Genomic DNA, 15080 nt, shown 5'->3' on the forward strand with positions numbered 1-15080 from the left:
CTTTTTGGTGCCCCCAAATCTTGGTGCCCTAGGCAACTGCCTAGTTCGCCTTAATGGTAGCACCGGCCCTGCTCCTCTCACCTTACTGCATTCCAAACATTTGGTGGAAGACCCAGTCGCCAATATTTAATCTGTTGAACTAGAGCACAGTGTGCAGTCCTTGGAAAGCTTTTAGTGCTCATGTTCTCAACCATCACTGGCAGCTGTGCAATCCACTTTCATACCACACTGAGGTACCTTGGAGGACTCCCGTCCGCATTCTTAGGTTGTTTATGCTTTTGGCCTTTCCAGTTTCTCCCATTTAGACAGCAAAAGAAACAGCACCAGCAATAAAAGAGCATAATTATTGATGTAAGATTGGCAGAAGCTGTTTTTATTTTTATGTTTTTGGAAAGAAACTCTGTCAACTTGAATATTTAAAAGTGACTGACTAAGGCCAGGTCTACACTACTGCGGTAGTTCGACGGCTGGCAATCGAACTTCCGGGTTCGATTTATCGCGTCTGGTCTGGATGCGATAAGTCGAACCAGGAAGTGCTCGCTGTCGACTGCGGTACTCCACCTCAGCGAGAGGAGTACCGCGGAGTCGACGGGGGAGCCTGCCTGCCGCGTGTGGACCGCGTCTGAACCGCGGTAAATTCGAACTAAGGTATGTCGACTTCAGCTACGTTATTCACGTAGCTGAAGTTGCGTACCTTAGATCGAATTGGGGTGTTAGTGTAGACCAGGCCTTAGAAAGAATTCTGCTTTCTGACAGCACCCTTGAAACAGTATGATCTGATTTAAAAAAATCCAAGGGAAAATGTTTAGAAGGGCTTCTTGACTGCTTCCCAGCTCACATTTATATGAGCCTTTTCAGCAACAAGAAATTGACTAATGACAGCTCTGGTCCTGGGATTAGACAGGCACGGATAGACCCTTGCAATCAATGGAGCTCCAGGTAGATAAAGGGTCTCCTTGCAAGATGTGCCTCACTGATTATGTGGGGAACAGAGAAACTGACCTTGTGCAAAGTGATGTCAAACACACAAAGGATCTGAATAAAGAGAGAAAAATATTTTTTCTCCATCTTCCTTCATTTTAATAATCTTTGGGGTAACTACTGTAGCAAAATGGGATTGTTCAATTGATGATGTCACTTTAACAAACACTGATTTCGCCAATTAAATGTCACTCTCCTTTTCATCTAAGAAATGTTTGTATGCCACGGAATCATGCAAGTACCTGGCTTTTTTAATGACTGACTTACGGATTCTTTGTACAGTATGAAAGAAAACAAAAGATTAAAAAATCATCTACATTACATGCTGACAAATTTATCCCAAGTGGTGCAATCAAAAAACATGTACTGCTTGCGTTCATCTCTTGAGCGTCCTCCAAAATGTTTTCATTAGAAGGGCTAGTGAAAATCATCAGAAAATTACTGCATCGTTTCTTCCATTAGCAAGGCAGTCATTTGAACCAGTGCTCCTTTACATGGCATTTTAACTTTACTACCTGGCCCACTACCAGCTCCTTAAGGAAACTTCCTGCCTGTGTCTCATAAGACTGCCAAAAATGCAGGCTAGAAATATGTTCTTCCATAACCAAGTGAAAATGCTAAAACATGTTGCTATTTGAAAGTTAACTATTCCTGATCTCTCAAATCCATCATATTTAACAACGTTTCCCATGTGAGAAAAAGCCATCCCCACCCCCGGGCAGAGAATCACAGAATTGGCTACATGCATGTTGGGGGATTTTCACCTTCTCTTGAATCATCAGGCAATGTTCACTGCCAAAGGCAGGTTAATGGATTCGATGGATCAATGGTCTGGTGTGGTACGGCTAATCCTGTGGTTGAGATTCTATGCTGCACCTCTTAGAAGCACAGCTCAGGGGGAGAAGGGAGCTATGGTGACTAAGCCACCTTTGCACCCTCCCATTTCTGCAGCCCCTGGTGGAGCACCGACAGCGCTGGGGGCCCATTTAACATCTGGAAGCCTGCCCTGGCTGCTCTTAGGCTGCAGGATTGCACCGTGTGCTCAACTTTCTGCCCTGCAGCCCCATCTCCAACACACTCTTCCTCTGCCCAGCCCATCCCTGCTCCATGGGGCTCATGAGAGGGTCCCTGGAAGGCAGCTTTCTGCACTAAGGGTGTTCTCTCTTGGCAGCATCCAGGGCTTTTAAGGCCCCTTTATGCCACTCCAGCTTGGATCTCTCCCCTTATCTTCTTATGAGGACACCTTACATTGCAATTCCAGGAGCAGATTGATAGGAGAAGCAGCACTGCAGTCCGTTTGTATTTCTAAGCAGCTGGCTTCTGTTAATTATTTATGTCTGAGGTTTTATAGATAGTTCTAGTGCCAATTTAAAAATCAGGATATTGGTGTCTCCCTGAAGGAGGGTGGAGTTAAACCCAAGCTCTGCATTCTTCTCTTATCAATAGCTCACCCTCTTCAACAACAGCTTCCTCCTATTCTAAACAGCACACTTGTGTCTCTGCCCTGATCTGGACCCTAGAACTCCTGCTTCCACCAGGGAGTTCTTGTGGGCTGGCTTCCCAGTAATCTTAGCACATGCACCTGGGAGTGACAGCTGGAGGGAGGGGCCATTCTAGCATAGCTGGCAGGTTATTTATTATATCTATTGTTATTGATAAAAATAATTTAGATAGCACCACAAATGTATATGATGCTTGCAAAAACAAATTAGGACATCAACCTTGCCCCTATAGAGCTTATACACCAGAGCCTGATACTGAATCTTAGCACAGACCCTTACAGAGATCCAGTGAGGTGAATGGAACTCCTCAAGAACTCTGTATTAGAGGATCCAGTTGCAGGAGTGGGGCTTGAGATAGAAGAGAGAAAAGGGAGACACACACATCACAAGACAAAACCACTCAGGAAAGGGCAAGTGAGGAGAGATTCTCTGTAAGCAGGGTGGAAAGATTCCTGGAAAAAGAGGGTTTTCGGGAGGGGGCAGCAGGAGGAGAGAGAAGGGGGATTGGCAGGCTGGGAGTGAGGAACTACCAAACACAGGGGAAAGCAGGAGAGAAGGTGTGAACTGAGAAGTGGGATACACAGTGAAGACAGCAGTAGAATGAAGGGCTTTGTAGGAGTGTATGAAATGAGCAGAAGAGTCTGAGGGAGAGAGATGGGTGATGTAAACTGGTGAGATTGTTAGGGCCTTGATTGTGAACAGGGACCATGTGTTTGATGCAGTAAGAGATGGGAGGCCAATGAAGGGGATTGGGGAGGGGAGGAGAAGGAGGAAAGTGACTTTCATTATAGGCTGGAAGCGGAGGAGTGAGAAAAGAGAAAGCCTAAAAAGAGAAGCTACAGAAACGTACCTCTGCCTGTCATATCATTATTATTACAGGCACTTATAAGCATCATTATGACATCTGGACACTCTAAGCCTACTTAACCATGCAAGCCACATAAAAGCCAGCCCTCCAGATGCACAAAGTGGATGCAGACAATTTCATAGGGAGCCTCATACTCATTCCTGCTTGGGGATGCTCTAAAATCCTTACATTGCCTTGACAGCAGGATCAAAGGTTCTGATACGATCAGCTAAGAAACTGTAAAAATCCAGAGTCTGATTCAGCTTTTAATTTGCATCTTTTGGAGCGTTACTGTTTATGGACCACTTAGTTTGCCCTGAATGGGACTGATCAAGGACTCCTTTTGTAGAAACTGTGATGTTTCATTGTTAAATAAGTTATTTTAGTCTTACGGTGAATTCACAGAGAGTTTAGGACCAATTAGATTTTAGCTTTGGCTGAAACCAGCAGTCTAGAATAATAAAATATATTGATTCAGGTAGTACTCTGCCCTCTCTGAACCACCTCGATTTACTCTAGCCTTTCCCCCCTCAAGTACACCTTGTTCCTTTTCTCTACCCAGACAGGAGGTATCACCAAGACCTGCTGCAAGTTCATTCATGAGATGAAGCAGGTGTCTACACCAGGGACTGTCTCTCCCAAGCACTGCGAGGACAGAATGAATAGTATTCACAGACTTGTATGAGCTTCAAAGTGTCAATAGCCTAGACCGGGGGCCAGTGGCTGTACTGGCAAGTTTCATAGATTCAAAGAATGTAAGGCCAGAAGGGATTGTTAGATCATGTAGGCTAACTTCCTGCATAACACAGGCCATAAAACTTCCCTGAAATAATTCCTGTTTGACCTACAGCATATTGTTCAGAAGAAACATCCACTCTTGATTTAAAAATTGCCAGTGAAGGAGAATCCACCACAACCCTTGGTAAGTTGTTGCAATGGTTAATTACCTTCATTGTAAAAAAAAAAAGTGCCTTATTTCAAGTGTGAATTTGTCTAGCTTCAGATTCCAGCCACTCAATCTTGTTATATCTATGCCAGCTAGACTGAAGAGAGCCCATTATCAAATATTTGTTCCCCAAGTAGGAGCTTAAAAATGCAAACAGCTCCACACATGCTATATTCAGTTTAACTGAAGTACACTATATTTTGTAAATTGCTAAACCTCAACTGGCAGTAATATGAACTTGGATTTAATTTTTAAATTGGTCCAAGGTGGCTCTCAGTTACACTTGTGCAGTGCTCTTGGGATTGACAGATGTAAGTAGAAGAATAATTTAGCCCTGCTAAAATTAGGACTTATTCTTGTAGTTTTGCAATACATCCCATGATGTTGGTTAAACCACAGCATGTCAATCAGACAAGTGTATTAATTCCACACACACACAACCAAAATGATATTCAGAACATTCATCTTTTTAGCTATGTTCAAAATTAATTCCCTTAAAAGGGGAAAGGGCACAGCTGTGGCTTGCTGGAGGTCTGTTCCACTGAGCCTTGATATCACTGCATAGCAAAGGGACGTCTGTCATTACACTTCTTAGGGTATGTCTACACAGCCGAGGTGAAAGCGCAGCGCTTTAATGTGGCTGTGTAGTCGCGGCTCCAACGCTGGGAGAGAGCTCTCCAAGGATTGTAATAAAACCACCTCTGCGAGGGGAATGGCTCCCAGCACTGCAGCACTGTCAGCACGGCTCCCAGCGCTGTTACACTGTCTACACTGCCACTTTACAACACTGAAACTTGCAGCGCTCAGGGGAGTGTTTTTTCACACCCCTGTGTGAAGAAAGTTTCAGTGCTGTAAGTGGCAGTGTAGACAAGGCCTTAGGTTTCACAGTTTGGCTACCCCACCTTTTTAGTAGACAACAAAAATGAGACATCTGAGTCTAAGCCCCTTGATCAGTCAATGGACGAAGGTCACAGGCTTTCACCAGACTGGCCTGATTTTCACTCTGCCCATTCACAATTAAAAGCCAGCTGCTGCCTGTGTTTGTTTATTAAGATAGCCACATAGCTAAATCCCTATGAATGTTACTTAACATAGCAGACATGCCATGTAGCTTCAGAGATGTACACAGAGGTCAGTGACACTGCCTATTTCATACACGGTTAATAACATGGCATTAATTTAGTTTTGTTTGTGTTCATTTATTGTGCTCCACTCTATTCTCAGATACAGGATGCAGTCACATATTGAGCCCAGAGGCTTCTATTCCATTAACATCAATGGAAGCTACATGCACATATCAAAGGAATAGATCCTCTTGATTGCATTGTACTCCCAAAGTGACTTTGGTGCCCAAAGCGAGAGCTATTTAAGGAAACAATTGCTAGTACATCACAAATGTAAATATTAGCCCCCCCCCCCCCCGCACTCCATTTGATTGCACCCATCACACAAAAAATGCCAAGTGAAGCCCATGAAAGTCCGCAATCAGGTTTGTCTGATTCCAGCACCTCATTACCTGTAGCAGGCTCATTGCCTGAGGTGCTCTTAAACTCTTTGCTCTTAAATAAATCATGAGGCTGACCGCCAATGGGGTTGCACAGGGTACACGGAAGGGCAGAATTTGGCCTACTGACTGCTAATACCGGCATACTGCATACTGAATGAACAAAACAGACTGGAAGCAAAATCTGTGCTTCGGAGACATTGCTTTTTCTTTTTATTCTATGAAGGAAGTTTCCTAGGAACACCTCCCTTACTCATACCCCTAACCAGCCTTAAAACTCCTTTGCTGTGATGCCTACAAAACTCTGGTTCTAGGCACTTTGGTGAAACAAATAATAAATAACAATGATAACTGGTGTGTTTATACCAGAGCCTATCACGCTGACCAATTTTGTCTCATTGTTTCCTTGTACTGTCTGTCTGCATCCATCTGTTGTCTCTTGTCTTATACTTAGAGTAAACTCTGAGTCAGGGACCATCTTTTTGTTCTGTGTTTGTACAGCACGTAGCAGGATGAGGTCTTGTTCCATGTCCATAATAAAAACAACAAACAACAACAACAACCACAATAATAATACATGCCATCCACTATACACCTATAGATACACTCAAGGCTAAATGCATAAAGGACTATTTCAAGCAGGTTATTGTATTTTTTCTGTTGACAGACATGTTAGCTTTTACCCCAACTGATCAAGTCATCTATCCTCTTCGCCTGCAGACACAGGAATTCTTAATGCAAGAGCCATTGCCATAACAGACACAAACTACTACTAGTGCTTGGGATTAAAGCACTGATATATTTGACCAGCCTGGCTGATGGTTGACTCCAAAAGGGGTCCCTGGACAATCCTTCCTGGTCAGCAGGATATGAGGTCTTGAGAAAGGAGCTAAAGAATGAGCCTTGGGATACCTTGAGAGCTCTAGCAAAGCCTCCTCCACCCCCAGAAAAAAACTCAATGAGTGCAGAGGAACTTTAACATCATTTGGAAATACCAAGAAGGCCAAGAGGGTATTTTGGACCCACCCTGCTCCACAATAAGAAGTACATTAAATAATAAATTATTGCTCTGGGTTCTCAGCATTTCTTGGAGGAGGGAGTAATGGTCTTGATGGAACTTTGCTGGGAAGTGAATTTTCCACATGCCCCCTGTGGCTGCAAAAATCAGAGTAGTGATGCTCTTAGACTTTGCAAGGAAAAAAGCAAGTTGGAGTACAGACCTCAGTGGCCAGAAAAGCAGAATTAGTAGTGCCTTCAGCAGATGCATCTAATAGAGAGCTGGAATAAGAGGTCTGGACATGAACACTGAGGCTGTCTCATTTGTTGCAGTTTCAGAAAAGGACACTGCAATTTGATTTGGTTAACATGGAACCACATTTTTTCTGGTACTACTTAGAGTTTGTGCTGTCCCTGTCTTGCATTGGGAAGTACTGTGTAGTTATCACAACCTTGCACAGGCTTACAATTTATTTTTCTGAACAGGCTGGGGCTCTGCAATCTGTTATTAGTTTACATTATTGGATTATCCATGAAAACGCAGATATCCCCCTCCTTTTTGGCAGAGCCACAAGAAACTAAGACCAACAACAGAGTCAGATAATCCAGAGAGGAAAGACTGGAGTGTATTTTACTGATTAGCTCCTTAAATGATTTCTAAATGTTCTCCTGTTCAGTGACAGACCCCTGGATGCTCCTTTTATACTAACAAATATTCAGACACTTCATATCCAGCAATGTCTAGCTCAGCACCATTTTATTTGTGCATTTCTCTTTTTGTTTTGTGTTTGTATTTACCCGAAAACCAAGGAGTGTCAGTGAATACTCACAGCTTTTGCGAAGACCCCCATAAGCTCCGGGAACTGATGTGTCAGGAGGGCTAGCATGGCTGTGAAGGAACATAATCCAGCAGTGAAGAGTATAAAGAAAGGAAGCTCTTTCTTGGGATAAACTGAAACTTCATGAAATGCTGCAGAGGAAAGCAGAAAGGAAAAACATGGTGTAGGTAAAATACCTTCTTATGAGGGTTAAGCAGTTACAAAGAAGCCACAAAGGTTCCGAGGTTTGGTTTAGCGAGAAGACACATCTAAAGGTTCTGAATGCCAGAATCATTTGAGACTCCTCTTCCCATTTCCCTACCCTTTAACAGACTCTTCCTTCCACTATAATCATCTGTGCCTTCCTTGACTCCTCCCAGCATAGCCTCCCTTCCATTTCATCCCACCACTAGCTGATTCCTTCCCTGTTCCTTCTGCATCTTCATCACCATATTAATAATACATTTATTTTTTTAGATGCCCATGTGCATTAACTAATGCAATTTATGCAAGCAAGGGAAACTTGCTGAAATAAAGGCAGGGAAAGAAACCGCTCCACAAACCACCATATGATGCATATGAGGAATAAAAAAAATCCAGCAACAATCAATACAAACTAAAAGGGAAACAGAAAAGTCTCTGGCTTTGGCCTGAAGAGACCCACAATATGCTCTTGGGGGAAGAAGTATCCCAGAGCTGAGAGTGGGAACTTGCCTGGAGGAAAGTTTTGCTTAATCAAACCTTTTATGATGGCTCAGATTCAGGTTGGGAGATCTGGCCAGTTTGGCAAATGTTCTGGCCAGTTCTTGCTTTGTCGAACTGTGTCTCCCATTCCATCCCTACTTTTAAGTTCTAGTCAGGATCAGTGCTTGACTTTGAAATGACAGTAGCTTTTCTCTTAAAAGGATATTCTCCCTGCTGGTAGATCTAAAGTTAGTTGCCGTACCAGCTTGTTTTTTAATTTTAAATGTCATGGCTGTATACATACATATCACCCCATTCTTCTACTCTGCCTGCCTTCTCCATTTTTATGGGCAGGTATGGCTGAAGATATGCAAGAATCCTGCTCAAAGCCTGCTTATTTTGCACCTGCCAGGTCACAGAAACAGGGCAGTCAAGCAGCATGGTATAGGACAGCACAACATCCGGTTTGGACTGTTGCAGCTCTCATCTGATGGGCCCATAAGGCATCTTTGAATGGTTAAAATAAAAATAGCAATTTCAAGTGTGTTAGAGTTTGGGGCCTGCAAATCTTGTTCCCTTAAAAAAATCAGCAAACTGTTTTCAGGAGAAACATGGTTAGATAATTTCATTTAAATCACATATGTAAGTATCAAATTGCAGATTAGAGCTGGGAAAATACAACTGCACAAGCATTCTAATGCAGGCTCCCACTTCTACTGTCTTTGACTGAAATATCCAATCTGTTGTTGTAGTTCATTAACCAGTTAAAGCAAAAATTAGGTTTGGTTGATGTTTGTACTTAGCCGGGGTTAATCTTTTCAATCTCTCTTTCATTTGAAACAAACTGTTCCTCATGCAAACCCTAGGGCTATGATATCATTTCAGCAGAGACTTCAAATTACCTACCAAAAGTTACCTTTAAAATATAAGCAATTAAAGGTTTAGACAGGCATGTGGTGTAAAGGACCTCTACGCAACCTGTGTCTCTCACAGTATGTGAAAACCTTCTCTTCTCAAACCCAAGAGATTTGACAGCAAAAGGCATTTCTCACAATTATCAGAGCAAAACATTCCCATCAATGTACGGTATTAAAGAGTCCCTTGCTTCTAACATCTGACAACAGCAATTAATTTTGCACCTAGAAAGGAGAATGCTGACTATTCTGTATCATTTTGTCATTCCCAAATTTCCCTGACACTCCACCCTCCATTTAACAGTATCCCTTGGAGTAAAGTATTCTGAGAGTCCTAAGAGGTATTGTTATAATTAGGGTGATTATAATGGGGTGGGGAGATAGAGCTGGTTGCCAAGGATTACTGTGTAATATCAGAGAGAATGTGTTGTGAAAAAAGGGCCTAACAATGAGGGGACTCTTGCTATATTACTTCTACCTATAGTTTACTCAGATAGATTTATTAAAAATGCTTAAACATAACTTAGCCCAAACTGGAGCTGTTATAAAAGAAAGATCTATTCCAGAAGAGAGACAAATGCAAACAGAACACAAGCACATCTTCATTTATTTTTCAAAAAATAATTTAAATTTACTCCCTTTTTTGAGTTCCCCAGTGCAACTTATGTCTGCCTTTCGGAACGTGATCCTGCAAACATCCCCGCATGAGCATCTATGCTCTCCAACCAAGTCCCACTGACTTCAATGGGAAACAATGTGGGAATGAAGTTCTGAGTGTGTGACATTTCCAGGACTGGCCAGTTAGGCCTGATACTGCAAAGAGTGACTCGTGTTTAACTTTATGCACGGCAAGCAGTCCCATTGACTTCGACTGTAAAACTCTCCAAGGGCAGGGGGCTATTTTTATATCTGTATCTTGCACAGCATTTAGAACACTCTTGGCGCTTTACAGAGTCATAATAATAAATGACTGGTGTAATTTCACATTAATATCTTTATAAGAATCACACACATCATTACATGAAGAAAACCCTCTTTGTGACTAGACGTCTCCTACAATAGCTCTCTTACAAGAGGTCACAATAACTTGGTACTTGGTTAATGGTCCTTATGCAGGCTCAATCCTGCAGTCTTCGGAAGGCAAAATTGCCTTGAATTTAGATAGTGGTTTCCTGCATTAGGACTACAGGGCAGGACAACTGTATTTTTAGTTTGATGGTATGATATCCTAGATAAAGGAACAAACATACTTTATCTGTCTTGGCAAGAAAGAAACCATAGATTTTTAAAAGAAGTACATCCCCAAGGTAATCTGATTTTCTTTCTTTTTTGATATCAATGAAGATACCTAAAGCTTTATGAGCTGTAGCTATGAATTACCATTTTAACAATCAAGTGAACTCTCAAGATTCACTGTCAGCCAATCATTCTAATCTAGTGAACCCAACTTAAGAGTTATCAGTGGAGGCCAGTATTCCAGAACTGTGATAAACAACCCTTTGGTGCCAAGAACCAGGGATAAAAAAGAGAAAAAGTTCAGACTTACATGGAAGTAATTCTCTGTCTGCTGTTTCTGTACAGATGGGATATGGGTAAAAAAGGTGTCCTTTTTCCAAAGGATAGGGGATCATTCTGAAAGCTGAAAAAGACAAAAATAACACATTGGACAGTTTATTGTGAGTGCAGTATTTGCATGACATATTCAGCAAGGCACTTTACATGTATTAACAATTTTGAAAAGCAAAAACAAACTAAGCACTAAATCCAAAATTTTCATATTTGTGTGCCTACTATCAGGACACAAAATACTTATTTAACAGTCTAAATATGCATTTAGCCCTCAATCTGGCAAACACTTATCCACATATTTAATTTTTACTCACATCTATAGTCTCATTGGAGTCAGTGGGACCACTTTACAAGAGTCAAGTCAACCACATAACTATCTGTTTGCATGATCAAGTTGTCAGGTACCTAAATTTAGATATTTAAATTTGAAAATTTTGACTTAGCATTTTTAGAGTTTCCAAGACTTTTGAGATTCAGGGGGGAAAAAAGAGTAGCTATGGTACAGCAGCCCTACTTTATTTACAGAGAGAACCTCACAACAGTGTTACCAATTTGGGCCTAATACTTGCATTTTTCTGATCACCAAAAATGTCCACTGACTTTAGTGGGAGTTTTGCATGCAGGAAGAAAGCAGTATGGTGCCCCAATGAATAACCCAGGGTACACCTGCAACAAAACATGTAACAAACATTCTGCCAGGCAGGAGATATCTCCATGCTGCCAACATGATAATGTGGGTTGTATTTGTTCATTTGGCAATCTCAGCTTATTAAAGAATGATTAAAACCAGATTCCAGTAATGCATTCTTTTTAAATGTAGGGCAAGCAAGGTTTCCAGCATGAGCATTCAAGTATTATTTAATCTGTGACTTGATCTTTTGTATTTTTTAAAAATATACGTAACATTTAAATCTAAAATAGTAACAGAGAGGGAGGCAGATTGATTGCTAAATCTGTATTCTGATGATGTCATAGACCACCTGAGTTATACTCCTGTGGTTTATGGAACCATCAGAACCCTTGACTGAATTATAGTTTTGCAATCAATCCATCCTTTTCTATTATCCTATATGTTAGTCCCACTGTTAAGATGTCATCAACATGTTATTCTCACTATTCCTATGAACATCATTCATTGAAGCAATTTTTCCTCAACAGATGTCCTGTAAGTACTATATGCTGTAGGTGCAGAACACACACACACACACACCAGTGCTCCATGATATATCTCACACAGGGCAATGAGGAATTGTATTAAGAATGAATGATTGCTATGTACCACAATAGTTTCAGTTGTAAATACTACATTTAAAATAATTGTGATTACATCCTACACTGTATTTTCAGTGTATTTGTTTAAAATACTAACAAAACAAGAAAGAATGCTCTCAATGAAGAATGACGGTATTCCACTGTAATCAGCTTTAGCTAACATATGGGTTTTATTCTGGTGTCTGAATATTATTGAAAAATAAAAACATTATGTATGTGATTCCAGCCTTTGGAATGCAGTCAATCTACACCATAGTTATATTGCTCAAAGGTAATAATGTCTTGCCAAAGAGCATATAAACCTCTCTAAACTCAAGGAGAGATCCTGTCCATTTACGGTTTGCTGAGGTAAAAAATGTTATCAATTTTCCTGAAGTAACAGAAATTTCTTAGAGATTAAAATATTAAAAACTCTCTGGTCCTTAGCTCTTCAGAAATGAAAGATTCATGCTGTTTCAATCAGTGATTTTAATATGAGGAAAGACTAGCATAGCACTGCTGGAAAATATAAAAGATAGAGCTCTCTGCACAATACTGCAACCCACGTCAGACCCACTCTGAAAGAAACTAGAAACCTGTCTAAGCAGGACCAGCTTCTAGGAAAATGTTTAATGTGTTTTACTTTAACAATTTATATTACAAGATCTCCTTCAGGAAGTAATGAACCGAAATTGAAACTACAATAACAGTGTTTAAACAAAATGTACTTTGATTGATGGGTGGTTTTATCTCAAGACCTTTTTAAATATAAACCCATGTGAATGCTTTAATACACAGCAAGACATATAGCGCTTTTTCATCTTCCAGATGCTTTCAAAGTGCTCTACATAGCACTGGTGAGGCCTCAGACTTTAGGAAAGATGTGGACAAACTGGAGAGAGTCTGGAGAAGAGCAATAAAAGTGATAAAAGATTTAGAAAACCTGAGCTATGAGGAAAGGTTAAAAAAACTGGGCCTGTTTAGTCTTGAGAAAAGAGACTGAGGGGAGACCTTATAACAGTCTTCATGTATATTAAGGGCTGTTATAAAATTGTCAAGTTGGGGAAAGACAATTCACCTCACAACAGATGTGACCAGAGGTCAGACCACATGTCCACTGAAGGTAGGACAGAGTAATAGGCTTAATCTGCAGCAAGGGAGATTTAGGTTAAATATTAAGAAAAACTTTCTAACCAGAAGGGTAGTTAAATTCTGGAATAGGATTCCAAGGGAGACTGTGAAATCCCTATCATTGCAGGTTTCTAAGAACAGGTTAGAAAAGACTTGCCAGGGATGATCTAGTTTATTTGGTCTTGCCTCAGTGCAGGGGGCTGGCCTAGATGACCTCTCAAGGTCCCTTCAAGCCCTACATTTTTGTGATTCTATGAATTAACTAACTATACTTTCTAGTTTAAGCCCAGATTCCATGTGGTTTTTTCCTGGGAGCAAGTAAAGGGTGTGTTAGTGTGCACATGAAATAACCCCTCATTGGACCAAATCCTGACCCTTTGACTCTTTATTCCCATACGTGGGATCTCTGCACTAGCACAACTAACACTGAGGACAATCAGGCAATTTGGGCCATGGAATTGCTCTGCAGTTGGGACCTGAGCAGCAGCTGAAGGGAGCAGGAATCTCAAACAAATACTTTAACGTACTCTCCCAACTAGCCTCTCACAAATCTTGCCCCTCTTTCTTCCCTGTGGAGATTAGAGTAGGCCGGCAGCTGTAGTAAATCTGTGGGCAAGGTTTGGGCAGGGTCTCAGGGGCTGTGCCAACCTCCCTTTCTTTCCACCGATTTGCACAGTATGTCTTCCTGCTGGATATGACTGGAGCAGTAGCCTAGTTTTCTCCCCTCGGAGTTGACCCAACAGATGCACTTGGATACATAGTGTCAGTGGTCTGACCACCAGTCACATGTCTGTTGTGCAGTGAATTGTCTTTTCCCACCTCATCAAATGAGAAGGCTAATAAAACTGAACACCAGTTGCATATTAAACAAGAGGGAGTGTGGTGTAAATAAGTATCTGGTTTGATTCCTGCGTAGTGGGGGGCGGGGGGGAGGAGCTTTCTCCCTGGAAGGATGACATGCCATGGCCATGCCTTCTCTGTTCACTTTCTGGTCTGCACTGGCTAGCTGTTGTCAGGGAGAAGAGATGGTTGCAGATGGCTCATCCTGCGGTAACTCTCCTCATGGTCATCCTTACACTACCAGCAGCCCCTCAGCCTGACTTTTTCCTGCAAAATCCAGGTCTGAGTAGACCCCACAGAGTTTAAGGGACGTGCCTTTAAGTCATAATCTGAATTGACACAGAAATTTAGAAACATCAGTGTATTACTGAGGCCAATGAGTGGCAGAAATAGAACAGCACTAAAGAGTTCAGGGCTCCCTGCCCTGCGCTCATTCTATTAGGTGGCAATGCCACTACCAGCCGCCCCACACGGAACATTACTACATTTATAACTCTGTAAAGTGCTATAAACTTAACTGCACTTTAAAAGTCCCTGCAGAATTAAATAAAAGCACTTCACAGTGCCCCAATAGCCTGAGTGCAAACCCAATATTCTAAGGCTTATGCCAACCAAAGAAATCTAACTTAATATTCTATTACATAAATGTGAAGAAACACCTAATGATCATTACTTCAGAACTACTGAATGAATTTCCTTCCAACCTGGCTTGTTCATTAGATCTCAATTAGATCTACAAAATAACCAAGGCTGAACAAAATTCATACAGCTCATATTGAATTATGTTGGTGGTGTTTATTTTACTACACACAGAACTCAGAAACGGCTGAACAGATTATGCTGAATCTTTTAAACAAGCTTATCTTTGAACTGAGACCAAATTTGGAGAATTGTTGGCCCAAAGGAATTAATTGGCCAACATGACCAGTATTGAAGGAAGGGGTTTATATAAGAGAAGCTGCATTTCAAAATGAACTATTGCAGTCTTTATCACTCTCTCTAAAATGTAATATTTATATTCAGATTAGGCTGGTAATGGTAATGGTAATGGTGTGTGTGTGTGTGTGTGTGTGTGTGTGTGTGTGTGTGTGTGTGTG

General features: G+C 41.3%; 1 protein-coding gene across 2 annotated transcripts in view; it reads right to left on the reverse strand.

Annotated features, from left to right (window-relative positions):
* ST7 (suppression of tumorigenicity 7) overlaps nt 1–15080 on the reverse strand; it is a 245792-nt gene that overhangs the window by 3730 nt on the left and 226982 nt on the right. For both annotated transcript variants that reach the window (XM_026648736.1, XM_026648735.1), the window contains exons 13-14: nt 10739–10831; nt 7607–7746 (exon numbers count right to left, since the gene is read on the reverse strand). In XM_026648736.1, coding sequence (XP_026504521.1) covers nt 7607–7746; nt 10739–10831 — 233 coding nt within the window. The remainder of the gene's footprint in view (nt 1–7606; nt 7747–10738; nt 10832–15080) is intronic.

This window comes from Terrapene carolina, unplaced genomic scaffold (genome assembly GCF_002925995.2).
Source record: "Terrapene carolina triunguis isolate 2854851 unplaced genomic scaffold, T_m_triunguis-2.0 Scaffold68, whole genome shotgun sequence".
Classification (NCBI taxonomy): Eukaryota; Metazoa; Chordata; order Testudines; family Emydidae; genus Terrapene; species Terrapene triunguis.